General features: G+C 35.3%; 1 protein-coding gene across 3 annotated transcripts in view; it reads left to right on the top strand.

Moving 5' to 3' along the window:
• The window catches only part of zfhx3b (zinc finger homeobox 3b), a 256343-nt gene that overhangs the window by 201628 nt on the left and 36561 nt on the right, over nt 1-18154 (top strand). For 2 of the 3 annotated variants that reach the window (XM_056462386.1, XM_056462385.1), the window contains exon 5: nt 10485-10592. The exons of the other annotated variant lie outside the window; for it this stretch is intronic. In XM_056462386.1, the coding sequence (XP_056318361.1) occupies nt 10485-10592 (108 nt within the window). The remainder of the gene's footprint in view (nt 1-10484; nt 10593-18154) is intronic. 3 annotated transcript variants of the gene reach the window in all.

Here is an 18154-nt window from a genome sequence, read left to right as displayed (position 1 = left end):
AGCCACGGTCCTTTAAACCAAAGAGGTACTTATCTTTTTTCTCATGCTGGTGTGTGAGAGGGATGAAGATGGACGAACGCAAGGTTTTCGTCTTAGTGTTTCGGGGTGTGCGTATGTGTGTGTGAGAGAGGGAGGGTGTTGCAGTTGTTTGGGAGTGTGTGGTCACCATGCGCACTATGTTGGTCTCGCTGACGTTTGCCTGACTCACACTCTGTGTTTATGGTGACGGAGGGGTTTACCCAGCGTGCATTGTTTTGAGAGGGTGAACTGTTTTGCTTTAAAAGCAGTTTTGGAGAACTGCTTAAATATTTTGTTAGGGAATTGTTTTTCGTGGCGTTACTGCATTGTTATGCTTGCCCACAGACTTTATTCTGTGGCTGTGACTGGAAGATTTTGTGTGTGTATGTGTGTGTTTTAATCAGAGTTCATGCTGGTTTATTCTGAGGTTGTTTACTGTATTGGTTGACAGTTCTTCCAAGATGTTGATTAGTTAACTTTTGGTCTTGATCACAGTTTCATATGCACATATAAAGGTGTTTTTGTTTTGTTTTTTGAAACAAGGTGGATTAGCATGAGCGTTTTAAGTATGAAAACCTGAACAATGTGCACTTTACTGTATGTAAACACACATGTGGTGGCTGTAGTTTCAGCAGATTTGATTCAAGACCACCGTGTGTTTTCAATTTAAATAAATCAAATTAAAATCATCAGTAGATCTATTCTTTTTATTGTCAAGAATCTGTTTTATTGTTTTTAAATGAGAAGTAGAGGCTTTTAAATATGAAGCTGAATAACTTGCAAACTATGTTGCAGCTTAGAAAGTACATAGGAGCTTTCACTACGTAAGATTTTAAATGATTTGGAATCTGAAAAGCTGCTTTGTAGATGTTATGACTGGTTATAAATGTCATTTAATGTGTGCACTGATGGGTGAATGATATTATTGGTTATTTGTTAAACCCATGTGAGCTGTGAACTGTTCATTTGGGTCAGGACGCAGATTTTTAATCTCAATATAATATAATATAATATAATATAATATAATATAATATAATATAATATAATATAATATAATATAATAAAGTAATATGATATAGTATAATATAAAATAATAATAATATAATATAATATAATAAAATATATAATAATAAAATAATATAATATAATATAATATAATATAATATAATATAATAAAGTAATATAATATAGTATAATATAAAATAATAATATTATAATATAATAATAAAATAAAATGAAATAATATAATACTTAATAATAAAATAAAGTAATATAATATAGTATAATATACATTAATAATAATATAATATAATAAAATATATAATAATAAAATAATATAACATAATACAATATAATATAATACATAATAATAAAATAAAGTAATATAATATAAAATTATAAAATCTATAATAATAAAATATAATAATATAATATAATAAAATCTATAATAATATAATATTTTCAATATAAAATAACAAAATCTATAATAATAAAATAAAATAATATATTAAAATATAATAATAATAAAATAATATAATATAATATTAGAAAATATATAATATAGTAATATAATATAATAAAATATATAAAATTTAAATAAAATAATATAATATAATACAATATAATAATATAATATAATATAATAATTTATAAATAATACATTATATTCTTTATTTTATATATATAATGCATTTGATGGATTGAGTGGAGTGTTTTTCGTCCATCTAGCGATGGTGTCTACAGATTTAGTCTGGTCTGAGATGGAGGCAGTGTTTTTTTGTGTGTTGTGGGTTAGAGGGGGGTCCTGTTTTGGGGCAGGAGGGGTACGGACGGGGCCGAAGAAGTGCTGATATGAAGAGCGGACAAAGCATGAAAGCCCCCAGCATGGAGCCTATGTCCCATTGTCCTGCAGAACCCTTCTGTCACTTTCATTTTACACCGTGCGCTCCGAAGTCAGGACAGCTTTGATATAGGGAAGGGGTTGACGGGGGGCCAGAGGGGGATCTAGTAGGGGAGAAAAAAAAAACAGGACAAGCAAGGGAGAGAGAGATAGAGTCCGTGAGGTGTGAAATAAGATTGCTTTTTTATCCAACAGTGCAGCGTTAAAGACAAGGAAGCTGTCTGTTGTGGGGGAGAACGATGGGGAGAAAGAGGTAGACAGGGGAGGGGGAAATGTGGCCCCACAGATTTACAGTGACACCTGGTTAAAATGATAACTAGTGCTTGGGTAATCCTAATGAGAGTAATGAGAAGGAGCACGGAGACCGGCTCACACCGCTCCACTGCTCTCTGGCTGGAGGAAAGGGTCGGAGTATCACCTCAGCAGACTATGCTAAACCTACAGAGGATCCCAACAGGAGCTTCTCAGGTACGCGAACGTGTTTTGGAGAGGCTGTGGTATGAATACACACACACACACACCGACCGGGCCTTCGGTCTGGGGCTAGCAGAGGCTGGATGCAGTGGTTAGCATGTATTATTTATTTGGTGGTTTGTGCCTGTCAGTATGATTAGTATGTGTGTAATCAGCGTTCTTCTGGGGAAACGGGGGAAGGCAGCTCGGCCTCATCTGAAGGTAATCGCGCTGTCTTCTGAGTCTCATCGCTTGGCTCGGACTTCCTGTCTAGCATCTGCTTTTGTCATCTCCACATATTTTTCAGTCCGCGTTCTGTATATATTTGTCTGTGCCTTTCTAACCTCTCTGCCTTCATCTGCTGTGTGTATGTGTGTGTGTTTGTAGCAGTCTCTCTTCCTTGCTTGTATAGGGTGACACCTATAGGTCAATGCGAGATCCTGCATGCTGAAAGAGACCATGTGTGTGTGTGTGTTTGCATGCATGTGGTGCATTTCTCTCACACATTATCATGCGTTTCTGAATCCAGTACAACATTAAAGTCCATTTTCGTCCATCCCTCAATGTGGGGCTTTGTTGAAACGTAACACTTATTGTGTTTCCTCAGAGAACAGACGTGTTTTGTCATTTGAGGCACTTCATTTTCATTTGTCGTGATTAGATTAAGGCGAAAGTTTAATATCGGTTAATGAGGACGATTAATTAGAAAGCCTAACCTTCAGGGTATTGTCCTTTACATTTTTAGGATTTGGGTTAGCGAATGGCCTCTCGCCATAGCTGCGAGTGCTTCCTCTTAATCTATTTCCAGGCCAGATCTATGACTACATTTGGGTGGGTCTTTTCATCCGCAGCCTACTCTAAGGCCACTTGTGACCTTTCATTAATTATGGCTGGCCCGGGTTTAATCATTGTGTACTGCGGTGGTGGCGGCGGAGATGAGGAATAGGCACATTCATTTGCCTCTCAGACACACGGCCATGGGTGGAATTAAATGTCTACCTATATGTGCGTACTGCTTTGGGGGGGAGGGGTACAGTTGATGACGAATGGGTGAGAGATGATTTTAGGATGGCAGCTGTTGCGTGAAGTGATTCTCCATTAAGAAAAGGTAGTGCGGGAATTACACACACTGGCAGCTCTTCTAGAGGTGTAAAATCTACCTGGGGATTATTTTGTAATCTGGCTGCTTCTGACTCCATATCGTAGAGTAATTCCCAGCCTGGCGAAGGTGGATTTATCTAGGCTGCAGCGTATGTTGCATTTCTGTCTCCTTTTTATTGTGTGTGTGTGCCTTTCCAGTCTATTTCTCAGCCCAACGCTGGGTAATGTTGGGTTTTGGAGAAAACGGAAATGTCTTGTTGCCTTGGGAACATAACAGAAACAGGCACGTTTGTGAAAGACTGAAATTTTGTGTGTATATATTCATATTTATATTTGTTTTTATATACAGTTGAAGTCAGAATTATTAACCCCCCTGAATTATTACCCCCCCCCTGTTTATTTTTTTCCCCAATTTATGTTTAACGGAGAGAAGATTTCTTCAACACATTTCTAAACATAATAGTTTTAATAACTCATTTCTAATAACTGAGTTATTTTATCTTCGCCATGATGACAGTAAATAATATTTGACTAGACATTCTTCAAGATACATCTATACAACTTAAAGTGACATTTAAAGGCTTGACTAGGTTAGTCAGGTTAGGGTAATTAACTAGGCAGTTTAGGGTAATTAGGCAAGTTAATGTATAACAATGGTTTGTTCTGTAGACTATCGGGAAAAAAAATATGTAGCATAAAGGGCCTAATAATTTTTACCTTAAAATGGTGTTTGAAAACTCCAGAACTTTCTCCAGAAGAAAAAATATTATCAGACATACTGTGAAAATTTCCTTGCTCTGTTAATCATCATTTGGGAAATATTAAAAAAAGTATATATGTTTTTAAATAATTCTGGTTTCAACTGTACACTCTCAGAAATAAAGGTAAAGTTCTGTCTCTGAAGCAAAGGTACATTTCTGTTCCTAACAGGTCCTTAAAAGGTACATATTAATACCTAAAAAGTACAAAGTGTACCTCACAGTAACTTTAAAGATACAAAAGTCAACCTTAAAGGTACAAAAGTCAAACTTAAATGTACAAAAGTGAACCTTCAAGGTACAAAAGTGTACCCTAAAGTTACAAATATCCACCAGTGTATCTACTGAAAAGGTTACCCCCCACTGACAGATTTTGTACCTTTATTTTTGAGAGTGTACACGCACGTAAAACCGGACTGACACAGTTTCAATTTACTAGAACTTCTATGTTAAGCTGCTTTGACTCAATTTACATTGTAAAGCGCTATAGAAATGAAGATGAATTGAATTTAATTGAACACATGGTTGAGAGCAAAGTTATTAGCCCTCCTGGGAAATGTGTATTCTTTTTCAAATATTTCCTGTTATGTTTAATGAAGCAAGGACATTTTCACAGTATTTGCTACAATTTTTTTTCTTCTGGAAAAAAAAAAAACTTTTTTGACTGTAATAATATACATACATACATACATACATACACACATACATACATACATACATGCATACATACATACATACATACATACATACATACATACATACATGCATACATACATACATACACACACACACACACATACATATATACACACATACAGTACATACATACATACATACACACATACACACACACACACACACATACATATATACACACATACAGTACATACATACACACACACATACATACATAGGTCTAACATGGGACTCTCATGTAAACTGGATCTGTGTAAAGCTTCACCAAAGACTTTATTTTCTATGAAGGTTATGGTTCTATGGTGTTGACAAGAAAAGCATGTACTTTTTTATCAGGCTGTATTTGAGAGTGTCCTCAGGTATGAAGTATCTGCATGGTATGGTAATCTTTCTGTAAATCTGAAATCAAAACTTTTTAATATCATCAGAATTGCTATGAGACTAATAGGATCAGAAACCTTTACCAGTATTCAAACACTTTACGAGCAATGCACTCTGAATGAAGCGAAAATAATTCTGAACAATCCATCTCATATACTCTTCCCATTTTGTGATCTTTTACCTTCTGGTAGAAGATACTGAACAGACTTAAGAACTCTTTTATCCCAGTGTCAGACTAATGAACACTGATCGATAGTGTGCTTATGTTTTTATTGTATGCAATTCTTTTGCATGTTTGCTTATTTGATCATTTTTATTGTGTCAGAACTTGCTGAAGTGCTCTGTAAATCCACAGAAAATTTGCCCTTGAGGGACAATAAAGTATACAATCAAACAAACAATCAAACAAACAAACTAATAAAAGCCATTTTTAAGGTTAATATTATCATATTCCTTATGATTTTTCTCAGATTGGCTACAGAACCATTGCTATTAGGGCTCTAAGATATTTAAAATATCTGACATTTTGATTTTCTGCAATATACAGTGCTCAGCATGTATAGGTACACCCCTCACAAGTCTATCTTTTAAATAGGAAGCTATACAATATTATATTCGTATATATATATTAGATTAGTCAGTACTTAAGCCAAATCTGGAGCATATGTAACAAAATAACTGGATGATAACGGTACAGAAAACTAGTACACCCTCATTTATATGTTATAGAAAAATATTAAATGCTGGAACTTAATTGTATTATCTTTCAATTTCTAAATGTGTTTGGTGACTAAAATATATTTTTAATAAATATATCTGTTTAATAAATCTCATTTGTTTAAATGCACACATTGCCTATATTCACTGAGAAATGGATAAAAATGTACATTTTCAAAATAGGCTGTACTCAATTATGCTGAGCTCTGTATATTGCAATATGGCAGTCATTCCGCTGTCAATATCAATGCTGAAACAATATATTGTGCAGCCCTAATTGCTATCCATTATTAACCCTGACTTGCTTAATTAACCTAGTTAAGCCTTTAAATCACTCTTTAAGCTGAATATCTTGCAAAATAATATTATATACCAACGCAATCTCATGGCAATTCGTAAATTTTTGATTTAGTGGCTAATTTGTAATAATTTCGTAAGATCTAATTCGTACAATTTAGTACGATTTGCTGATCACTTAATGACGATTGGGTTTAGGGGCGGGGTTGGGTGCCGCACCTTCTTTTTAAAATCGTACAACTGAATTAGCCACTAAACTGACAAAACGTAAAATACTTGCGTTTTTTCATGAGATCAGGCTGCTATTGTCAACAAAGCACATGTGACAGTAAAATTAAAAGAAAAAACAGTCTAATGATATTAATATCAATGTTATCAATATTCTGCACATTCATTATCATGATATATTGAATTATTGATTATTAGCATATATAGTTTATATTACAGTAGCTGTACTCTTTGATTTACATAGACAAAAGATAGGTTGTTCAAAAGTAAATTTTTGTATGCTAGAAATTAAAAGCTAAATAATTTACGTGAATATTCAGTTTTGTTTTTATATATTGCTAGTTTTATTATAGACTAACTGTAATAAAGCTTTATATCAAAATATCTATTGTCAACGCAATCTCACGGCAATTCGTAACTTTTTGATTCAGTGGCTAATTCGTATGAAGTCATATGATCTAATTCGTACAATTTACTATGATTTTCTCATCATCCAATGACGATTGGGTTTAGGGGCGGGGTTGGGTGCCACGCCTCCTTTTTAAAAATCTTCAGTTGTCGTACGAATTAGCCACTAAACTGACAAAACGTAAAATACTTGCGTTTTCTCGTGAGATTAGGCTGTATATACTGTCATCATGACAAAAGAAATTAGTTATTAAAGGTATTACATACACAAATTTGTTTAAAAAATCGTCCCTGTTAAACAGCACTAATAAATAGGATTTAAAAAATTCTAATTTTATTTTGACTTCAGCTGTGTGTATATATAGCCGGTTATTCCACTTATACGCCATCATTTAAGCACAGAATCACTGTGGGCTTTGGGTAATGTGGCCTAACTGCATAATCCATACTCCGATCAAGTACTAGGTGCTTCAACACAGGTGCAAAGGCAAAAAGCACTGAGCAAATCATCGTGTTTTTGCTTGGGAAAGTGTTTTCGAGAAAAATGAGGCAGAGATGAAATTAACAGCGGTTGTGTTTATCTACCTTCTCCTTCAAATCTGCACTCCTGTAGGTTATTATTTAATAATTTGCCCGTTGTTTCATCTGACGCGCTATCGCTGAAAAACAACTCTTGTGAATTAGCGCGTGTAGTTTTATAACCTCGCCATGTACGGAAGACTCTGTATACTGGTGTTTTCTTGTGTAATTACTTTCTCCCAGAATGCCACAGCGGAAACCACAGCGATTGTAGGCTTTGGCAAACGGTCTGCCCCAGTCATGTTTCCTCCCGGTGCATCAATAATTAAAACAGTGCAACAAAATGCAGAATTACACATAGCAATCCACACAAGACCATCAGATGTAAATGGCTTTAACTGCTCTAGACACACACACACACTTACACACATACACAAATGGTTTCTTGCAGCACATTAAGTCAAGGAGATGGAAATGTTTAGAGATGTTGATGTATTACTCGCAGCGAGAGAGTTATGGCGGAGGCGTTTATTAAATACGCCGCTCCATGTTCATGCAGAGACCCCCCCCCCCTCCCAAAAAAAAAAAGGATTTTTGAAGAATGATGGATTGAGGTTGTACTTTAACAGTTCTAGAAACCGAACACTGATGAGAATAAACTTTAATGGATTGTGGGGAACCGGCTGGTCCGGATTCAAGTCGCGTCCCGGGCGGCCTTCTAAAGTGGCTGGAACGTTATTGGACAATAAAAGCTGTTTTAAGTTAAGGGTTCGGGAATATTGTCGCCATCTTTGAGCGTGGAGATGAATATTTGAACAGGATATTTCAGCGGCCGTTGTTGTCCTGTCGATACGTCAATAACCCACCTGATAGAGTGTAGAGTGCAGGGGGAGGCATTTTCAAAAGAACATTTAAGTACATTTGCTGAGAATTAGCTGACTTGTGTAATAACTGATAAGGCTTATTGACTGCCACGGACTTTACTGTTGCAAAATCAATGCTTGTGTGTGCTAGCCACGGTACTTTTAAACAAGCTCGGCCCGGGAAAGGGGGTGCTCGGGGGGCACGAGGTGGGAATAAAAAGGATTGATGCCCATTTTATTATCTGTTTTTCAGCATCTTCTCTCTGTTACTTACACATGGCATTATTGGAGATCCATTGTTGGGAGTTTGCAGCCTTTAAATGGCCTAATATATCGAACAGGGGGCTTTTAAGATGGTTACAGGGGACTTCAGCATTTGACTTGGTAAAATAAAATGAATTGCGGGCTGACTTTTAAATATTTATGATTTTTTTTGTTCTTTTTTGGGGGGGTTGCATTGGGTTTTAAGAATAAACCCAATATTAGTGAGAGGCCCGGCAGCAAACTGCAGCAAGGGACTGTAATTATGAACGTTGGAAGAGGTAGTAGAGAGACTCCACGCTCAGAAACTCTCCTCTCTCTTGAAACTCGCACAATTATTTTTCCTGTCTGCATGCTCGGAGCCGCCGTGGAAAATGTGTGTATGTCTCTACCACATGTGTGCGGTTTGCTGCAGTTTTATGTTCATATTAAACAGAGGAAACCATAAAGATATTTGTGTCATGGTCCTGCATAAATGAAGAATTATAACTGTGGAGTCAAGGTTTGCTTTAAAAGAAATCTCTATAAAACGATGCCATCAAAAATAGAAGACGTTATGAAAATAATCATGTGCTTAAAATTCTGCAAATGCATTCATGCATTGGGGAGGTACAAATATATTATTACAGAATAAAGTGTATTAATATATGAGCGCATATATATAGTCATGCCTGAAATTATTCATACCCCTGGGGTATTTTATATTTATATTATTATTAATTAATTTATTATTATTATTATTATTATTATTATTATTATTATTATTATTATTATTATTATTATTTCCCAGTGTTGAGTTGCGGCTGGAAAGGCATCAGCTGCGTAAAACATGTGCTGGATGAGTTGGCGGTTCATTCCGCTGTGGCGACCCCTGATTAATAACGGGACCAAGCCGAAAAGAAAATGAATGAAGGAATTATTATTATTATTATTATTATAATTTTTATTTTTTTTATTATTTTTTTATCATTATTATTATTATTTATTTATATTATGATTATTATTTTATTTTATGGGCGATGTGGTGGCACAGTAGGTAGTGCTGTCGCCTCACAGCAAGAAGGTTGCTGGTTCGAGCCTTGGCTGGGTCAGTTGGCGTTTCTGTGTGCATGTTCTCCCCGCGTCTGCGTGGGTTTCCTTCGGGTGCTCCAGTTTCCCCCACAGTCCAAAGACATGTGGTTTAGGTGAATTGGGTAGGCTAAATTGTCCGTAGTGTATGAGTGTGAATGAGTGTGTATGGATGTTTCCCTAAATGGGTTGTAGCTAGAAGGGCATCCGCTGCGTAAACACATATGCTGGATAAGTTGGCAGTTCATTCCGCTGTGGCGACCCCAGATTAATAAAGGGACTAAGCCGAAAAGAAAATGAATGAATGAATGATTTTATTTTATGTTTTATTAATACTATTATTATTATTATTGTTGTTATTATTTTTATCATTATTATTATTATTATTATTATTATTATTATTATTTTATTATTATTATTATTATTATTATTATTATTATTATTATTATTATTATTATCATTATTATTATTATTATTATTATTATTATTATTTATTATTACTAGTATTTTATTATTATTATTATTATTGTTATTATTATTGTTATTATTATTGTTATTATTATTATTTATTATTATTATTAGTATTAGTAGTTAGTATTATTAGTATTATTATTATTATTATTATTATAAGTAATAGCATCGTCCAGCATGTTGCAGAGAGAAGCAGCTGCTTTGACTCGTAACCTTGCAAATGCTTGTCAGAAAATGTAATTGTTGTGCGCTCCTATAGAAAAAAACGGTGCCGTCCCTTTAAGTGCTTCCACCAATTCTGATGGAGTGCTGATTTACATATCCCATCCTCTCCTCCCCCTTCAGGAGAGCTGAGTGAGGATGTGGAGGCTGCCAGTGAGACCACCACAGATCAGGAGGACCAAACCAAAGACAAAGAGAGTGGGGGGGAGAGGGAGCTCACCAAAGGGACAGGTAAGCCTACTTTTTTTTTTTGTCAATTCACTTTAAAGGGGGTTCAGTAGAACATGGGGCTGTTCAATTTCTGAGGCTTGTTTTCTAAATAGACACTGGGCAATTACCACAAATTACCACACATATTTCAGTGCACTTTAAGAAGCTCGCATTCCTTTTTTTGTCCAAGAATCAAGCTTAATTTAATATATTTTATTTTCTCACCCCTGAAGATTTAGTCGGAATTTCCAGGAAAAATTATGCCTGATTACAGCGAATCTGGTCAAGTGACAAAAACACAAGTCAGGGCCTGCGTACAGAGTTACAGGGCTGCCATGTGTCTAAACACATGTGACCGTGTTCTCTGCCTCACACACACACACCTCTGAAGAATGCTATCAGATAGGAGTATTTTACAGGCGGGATGGGGGGCAGTTGTGGCAGGTGCAGGTGTCAGGTTTCATAGAGAGGTGTGGTTTAGGAGGAGGGGGGCTGCTGGAGGGGTGTTGGACTGGAGAGAGAGGCCTGTAGAGGTGTAAGTGGAGAGCAGTGGTGCGTTGCTGTGTCTCTGATATGTTCGGAAAACTGCGAGGGCCTGCAGCACGAGCTGCGTTGTGGACTGGTGTGTGTGTGAGAGAGTGAGAGAGAGAAAGAGAGAGAGAGTCAGCTGACAACTTGTTACCATAGTTAGTATCTGTACCTATGTAGGATGTATACCGCACTTACAGTACAGTTCTTTCAGTTAACTAACAATAAATAATACAGTCGTTACAATATTTATTTAAATTCATTATTTCCTTGATTAATATTTCCAGATATCTTTGATTTGAATAATTTATTAGTATAATTACCTAACAAATAACATTTAAAGGGATAGTTCACCCCAAAATTAAAATTCTGCCATCATTTGCTCTTCCATCAACCTGTTTGAGTTTCTTTCTTTTGTTGAACACAAAAGAAGATATTTTGAAAAATGTTGGTTGCTGGCACACATTGGCAGTTTTTCAATTCCAAGAACGCAGAGAACGGACTTGCGTTCTTGTGAAGACCAGTTTTGCCAGGTCACCTCGGAAGAACGAACTCAAGAGACTGCATGAACAGAACGGGTCCTGTGAGACAGGAGATGCTGCGTTCTTCCTGATGGTCATGTGACCTTCACGCATTTTTTAATGGAAAATTATTTAAACATTACAGCATTCATACAACGATTTATTGTTTTTCCCCTTTTCAAAATATATACTTTACATAAAGACTTTACAAATATACATTGCACAAAACAAATAAAACTGTTTTTAATACGAATTTCAGCAAATAAACACCCTTAATGTGTTTATGCCTTTATTAAGATTTTCATGGTGATGTTTATATTCACCATTTCATTTAGGGAAACTCTTCAGATAAATAAGTTATATCTCTAAACTGTAATAATAAACCTATATAAAGTGCTGCGCTTCCCACCTCTTCTAGAGCGAGTTCATTGCTCAAGTCTGCACCCATGCATCCTCGATATCAAGAACACATCCGGGAGCTCTCATGCATCCTCCGTTCTTGCGGTCTTGATTATTGGAACTGAACTTTGGCAGTTGATAATGTCGTTACACTTGAATACGAGGACGCAAGATCGCTGAAGAATGCATTTGAGAAACAGCCATTGGCTACCATAGAAATTGTTTTCCTACTATGGAAGGCAATAGGTCCCACTAGCCAACATTCTTCAAAATATCTTCTTTTGTGGTTAGCTGAAGAATGTAACTCGTAAATGTTTAAAACCACATGAAGGAGAGTAGATGACGAGGTAATTTAGATTTTTTAACAATCTCTAATACATCATTACGTTTTATTGTTCTTACTGTATGTAATGAACTAATATAAAACGAAACTGCATTGTAAAGTGCTACTTAAATCAAATAAAATATGAATATGCAAACAGATATTTGGATTATTGTAGAATATTTTTTAAACCTCAGTTAAGACAGTATGGAGTGCCTTTGAATTTAAAGTAAGTAATTCATTACGTGCTATAAACCTATAGTACTGCAATAGTGAGTGTTTGAAGATGATATTTTAAAAAATATCGAAACAATTTTATTAATTTGTACAAATTATATTTCATTATTATATTTAATTATTAATTATATATTTTATTATTTTAAATAAATTAAATTTGATCATACTTTTCACTTATTTTTGTTTGAATGACACTCAAATATTATATTAATGCATTAATACATGTACTCGGCTGCACAGTATTGTTGTTATTATTATTAGTAGTTTTTTAGAAATAAAAATATTAATGTCCAAATAATATCTAATATAATATATTTTAATAGGAACGCTCTTATGGTTTGGTCTTAATAAAAGTGTACTTACTAGTTGGTGGTGCTATGTATAAAATTAGTGAAGCGCATCAATGCATGAGTGTGTGGTTTGAGAGTTGAGCATTACTCAAATTTGATCATTTTTTGATAGGACTAGTGAAAACCTTTGGGATATTTGAAACAAAATCTTTAACATTTAGCTCTGTATAGGTCTAAAATTCCAATCATAATGGTCTTAAAATGTCTTAAAAAGTCTTAACTTGGTGAAACCTGCTGAAACCCTGACTAATCATGTCCCTCGACAGGTGTGTGTGTGTCCTGATCCGAACGTTTTAGGTGTCCATTTTACCTAGCATCTCCCATTTGAAGTCGCACTTACGTGGAGTTCAATTTGTGCCACTCGAATATTAGTGCATGATACATGTACTCGACTGCACAGTATTGTTGTTATTATTAGTTTTTTTTTAGATTATCTCCAAATAATATCTAATATAATATATTTTAATTGGAATGCTCTTATGGTTTAGTCTATATATAAAGTTAGTGTAGCGCATTAATGCATGAGTGTGTGGTTTGAGAGTTGAGCATTACCTCCGCTGGGTCCTAAAAAGTCTTAAACCTCAAAAGCTAAATTTTAGGCCTTAAAAAGTCTTAAATCTACTGAAATATTGTGTTGTAGGTCTTAAATCTTAGTTTTCCTTTGTTCAATCTGGCCATTAACACCCATAGAATCCCCAACATTTAACTTTTTATTGAAAACAGCATTTATTTTCTGCTGAGGATACTGACCTGAAATATATTTAGTTTTAATAAAGTATTATTATTGTAGACTGAAGTAATTGGCAGCTATGTTTTGTTCTATTTTTGGTAAGGGTTATAGGGTTTGTGAGTGGATATATTTTAAAAAATTATAAAAATATTCAAATAAAATGATTATTATTGTATTAATCAAAGTATTTTAATCATTTTTTTCATGGGGCTAGTGAAAATCTTTCCTAAGGGATATTCAATACAAAAAAAGATTCCTTAACATTTATCCCTGTATAAGTCTCAAATTTCAATGATAATGGTCTTAAAAAGTCTCAACTTGGTGAAACCTGCAAAAACCCTGATTACTCATGTCTTTCGACATGTGTGTGTGTCCTGATCCGAATGTTTTAGGTGTCCATTTTTACCTAGCATCTCCCGTTTGAAGTTGCACTCACGTGGAGTTCAATTCGTGCCACTCCAATATAAGTAGTGCATGCTACATGTACTCGAACTGCACAGTAATGTTGTTAATATTATTAGTAGGTTTTTTAGGTGACATAAAATATATGAATCTCCAAATAATATCTAATATAATATATATTTAATAGGAACACTCTTATGATTTGGTCTTATATAAAGTGTACTTACTGCTGGTGCTATACTGTAAATAAAATTAGTGAAGCGCATTAATGCATGAGCGTGTGGTTTGAGAGTTGAGCATTACTCAGGGTATCTGCAGGGGTCTTAAAAAGTCTTAAACCTCAAAAGCTAAATTTTAGGCCTTAAAAAGTCTTAAATCTACTGAAATATTGTGTTGTAGGTCTTAAATCTTGATTTTCTTGTGTTCAATCTGGCCATTAACACCCATACAATCGCCAACGTTTAACTTCTTATTTAAAAATAGCGTTTATTTACTGCTGAGGATACTGACCTGACCTATATTTTTATTATTAAAGTGTTATTATTGTAGTGGCAGCTATGTTTTGTTTTGGTAAGGATTAAGGGGTTTGTGAATTAATATATTTGAAAATGTAATAAAAATATTCAAATAAAATTATTATTATTGTATTATTAAAAGTATTTTGATCGTTTTTGTGATAGGGCTAGTGAAAATCTTTCCCAACTGGGATGTTCGAAAAAAAATCCTTAACATTTAGCCCTGTATAAGTCTAAAATGTCATTCATAATGGTCTTTAAATGTCTTTAAAAACTTGGTGAATCTGATTACTCATGTCCCTGGACAGGTGTGTGTGTGTGTGTGTGTCCTGATCCAAACGTTTTAGGTGTCCATTTTTACCTACCATCTCCCGTTTGAAGTTGCACTCACGTGGAGTTCAATTCGTGCCAGTATGTACGCCGTTTGATAGCGTGGTGGAAGTAGTCCGGGCATGCACCTGTCTGGAACAAGTGTTTTCACTCCCGCTGCACCTCACAGGATATAACTTCATTCCTCACGATTGAGTCTTTTGCGTGCTCCGTGTTTTATCATGACGATTATTATTATCATTGTTTCTAAAAACCCGAAACTACAGCAGAAAAGTTCATCGGAGCATTTGAAGGCAAATCTTTCAGAGCGTCTCTTTTTCAACTTTCACTTTAAATGAGGCTGAGTTGTTTGTGCACTTTGAGCAAGTGCCACTCGGCTTTGATGGGGAGAAATAATGATATGCATCGCCTGCCTGAAAATGGCTAAAAGTATATTTTAACACATCAAAATAAAGCACTTTAAAAAGCATTAAAATGAGCTGCTTGATTAATAATTCAGCCGTTACCTGTGGTGCTGAAGAAGAAGACGACTCGGCGCATTAGGAGCCCTGCGTCGTTTTTTTTTTTCTGAAAGGCATGCGATTCCATACAAGAATATTCAATTCCTTTCCTCCCCCTGTCAGTCGCTAATCACCAAATAAGTGTGTTTCTGTGTTTTCACAAAGGAGAGATGTGCTTGCATATGAAAAATTTACAGGCTTCCCAGCAGCTTATTAGGAACGCTTAGTTAAAAATAGCGTGCATTAGGAAGCCAGGTCTAGGGTGCCGTTTGATGTCTGAGGAGAGGTGGAGTGACGGGGGTGGAAGAGTGAAACCTGGCGCTGTTGTGATCTAAGATACTGGTGCTGCTTTAATGGAAGCTCTTTTATATTCTTTTTCGAATCGTGTTTTGAACTCGCTTTCATGATTGACGGACAGAGCGGCGTGAGACGAGAGGCTTTTCTCAACCCTGCCTGAGAAGCGCTGGAATGCTTTTAGTAAACAGAAGCGCTCTTGTTTTGGCTGGAGATTGTCTGAGAATGTGTGTGGAGAATGCGTCAATGGTGGAGTCCGTAGCGATGGGGACGTGGCTAACCTGTCATTTAAAGGCGCGCATCCCAGCCGATTTGAGTCACACTGTCTCTGCGGCCTGTTATTAGGGTCTGTCATTAGTGTTGTTGAAGTTTTTCATCCTAGTCATGCGAACAGTGTCGAAATGCCGGGCTGCTTCACAGATGACACTCGGGTTGAGCGTGACATCCCAGATAAGCCTAGATGATCTGATGGGACTCTTTTGAACTGGTGTTTGCGTGTATCTTTAAAGCGTGTCGACACTTTCAGGTGAAAAGATACGTTTAAAGGGACAGTTCACTGAAAAACTGAAAATTCTGTTATTGTTTACTCACAATTCTCTTATTCCAAACCTGTTTGACTTCTGTTGAACACAAACAAAGATATTTTGAAGAATGTTGGAAGCCTGCGCTGTAAAAAAATGCTGGGTTCCACACAATTCCTTCATGTTGTCCCAAAACAAATCAATTAATTGAATCATTTAATTAATCAGTTTTACGAAGTAGATTGAACATAAAACAATGAAGTTGTCCCAAAGAAAACCTTCAGAATTTTGTTGTTCTAACTCATTTTTATTAAGTATATTTCCTATATTTTGCTCATCTGAATGGTAAAGTCTCAAATTGTCAATACACACTTGTGATCCAGTGTCTGATTTGTGTCATGTGATGTTACAGCAAAGCCTGTTTGAACTAGTCCATGTGAGTTTTTTCAATCACTAAACCCTTATATATTGTATAATAGAGCGTTCCCAAACTTTTTAACCCGTGACCCCTAAAATAACAATCCCAGTGACTTGCGACCCCCAAAAACATTGCACACACAATTAGGCCCATATAAACACGAGCATATTAACAACACAAAAAAAGTGCAACGGTCTAACAACCATATCATTTGTAAACATTTATTAATTAAATTTAATATTAACCAAATATGAGACTGGTATCCGCTGCGTAAAACATATGCTGGATAAGTTGGCGGTTCATTCCGCTGTGGCGACCCCTGATTAATAAAGGGATTAAGCCAAAAAGAAAATGAATGAATGAAACTGGTGGAAACAATGTTTTCAGCACAAGTCTTGGTTTATTTTTGGAGACCGCCACTCAGAGATCTTCCTCAATGTTCAGTTGTGGACTATATTTATTTTTAATGTATTTGCTTGCCGTAAAGGTGTCCGGAAGTTTAACCCGGTGCTGTAAAATCAATCTGCAGCATCTGACACTATTGCTGTGTTGGTAATCTAACGTAAACACTTCTCTTCTGAGAAAAAATATTAATTGACAGGCTGATGGCTTTTCATTTGCATGTTGTTTTTATGTAACTATTAACTACTATTTTTATCTTCTGTTGGTTATGGATAAAATATTCCAATAGTTTAATAGTAGTTTATTTAACTTTTAGAAAAATCACCAAGCAACCCCGTCATTGTCCCACGACCTTCACTTTGGGAACCACTGGTATAGTACACAGTTGAAGTCAGAATTATTAGCCCCCCTGTATTTTTTTTCCCTAATTTCTGTTTAACGGAGAGAATATTATTTCAACACATTTCTAAACATAATAGTTTTGATAACTCATCTCTAATAACTGATTTATTTTATCTTTGCCATGATGACAGTAAATAATATTTGACTAGATATTTTTCAAGACACTTCTATACAGCTTGAAGTGACATTTAAAGGCTTTACTAGGTTAATTAGGTTAACTAGGTAGGTTAGGGTAATTAGGCAAGTTATTGTATAATGATGGTTTGTTCAGTAGACAGTCGAAAAAAATATATAGCTTAAAGGGGTTAATAATTTTGACCTTAAAATGTTTTAAAAAAAAATTGAAACTGCTTTTATTCTAGCCGAAATAAAACAAATAAGACTTTCTCCAGAAGAAAAAATATTATCAGACATACTGTGAAAATTTCCTTGCTCTGCTAAGCATAGTTTGGGAAATATTTAAAAGAGAAGAAAAGAAGGGGGCTATTCTGACTTTATTCTTCAACTGAATATGAATTGGTCGTCATTAACGTAGCCTACTCTTTCTCACATACAAAGACACACAAACGTGCACACACTGTACATCATTTCCATCAACGTGTTCAAAAAGCTGTCAAACAACACGGACGACTTTCAAACAATTGGTTTCATTTTCACATATGATACTGGAGGCTTTAGGGGTGAACTCTAGTTTCTCTTTGTTTCACTCAGT

The sequence above is a fragment of the Danio aesculapii genome, chromosome 7 (genome assembly GCF_903798145.1).
Source record: "Danio aesculapii chromosome 7, fDanAes4.1, whole genome shotgun sequence".
Taxonomy (NCBI): Eukaryota; Metazoa; Chordata; class Actinopteri; order Cypriniformes; family Danionidae; genus Danio; species Danio aesculapii.
The sequence above is the reverse complement of the archived record's forward strand: the minus strand, read 5'-3'. Positions and strand labels throughout refer to the sequence as shown.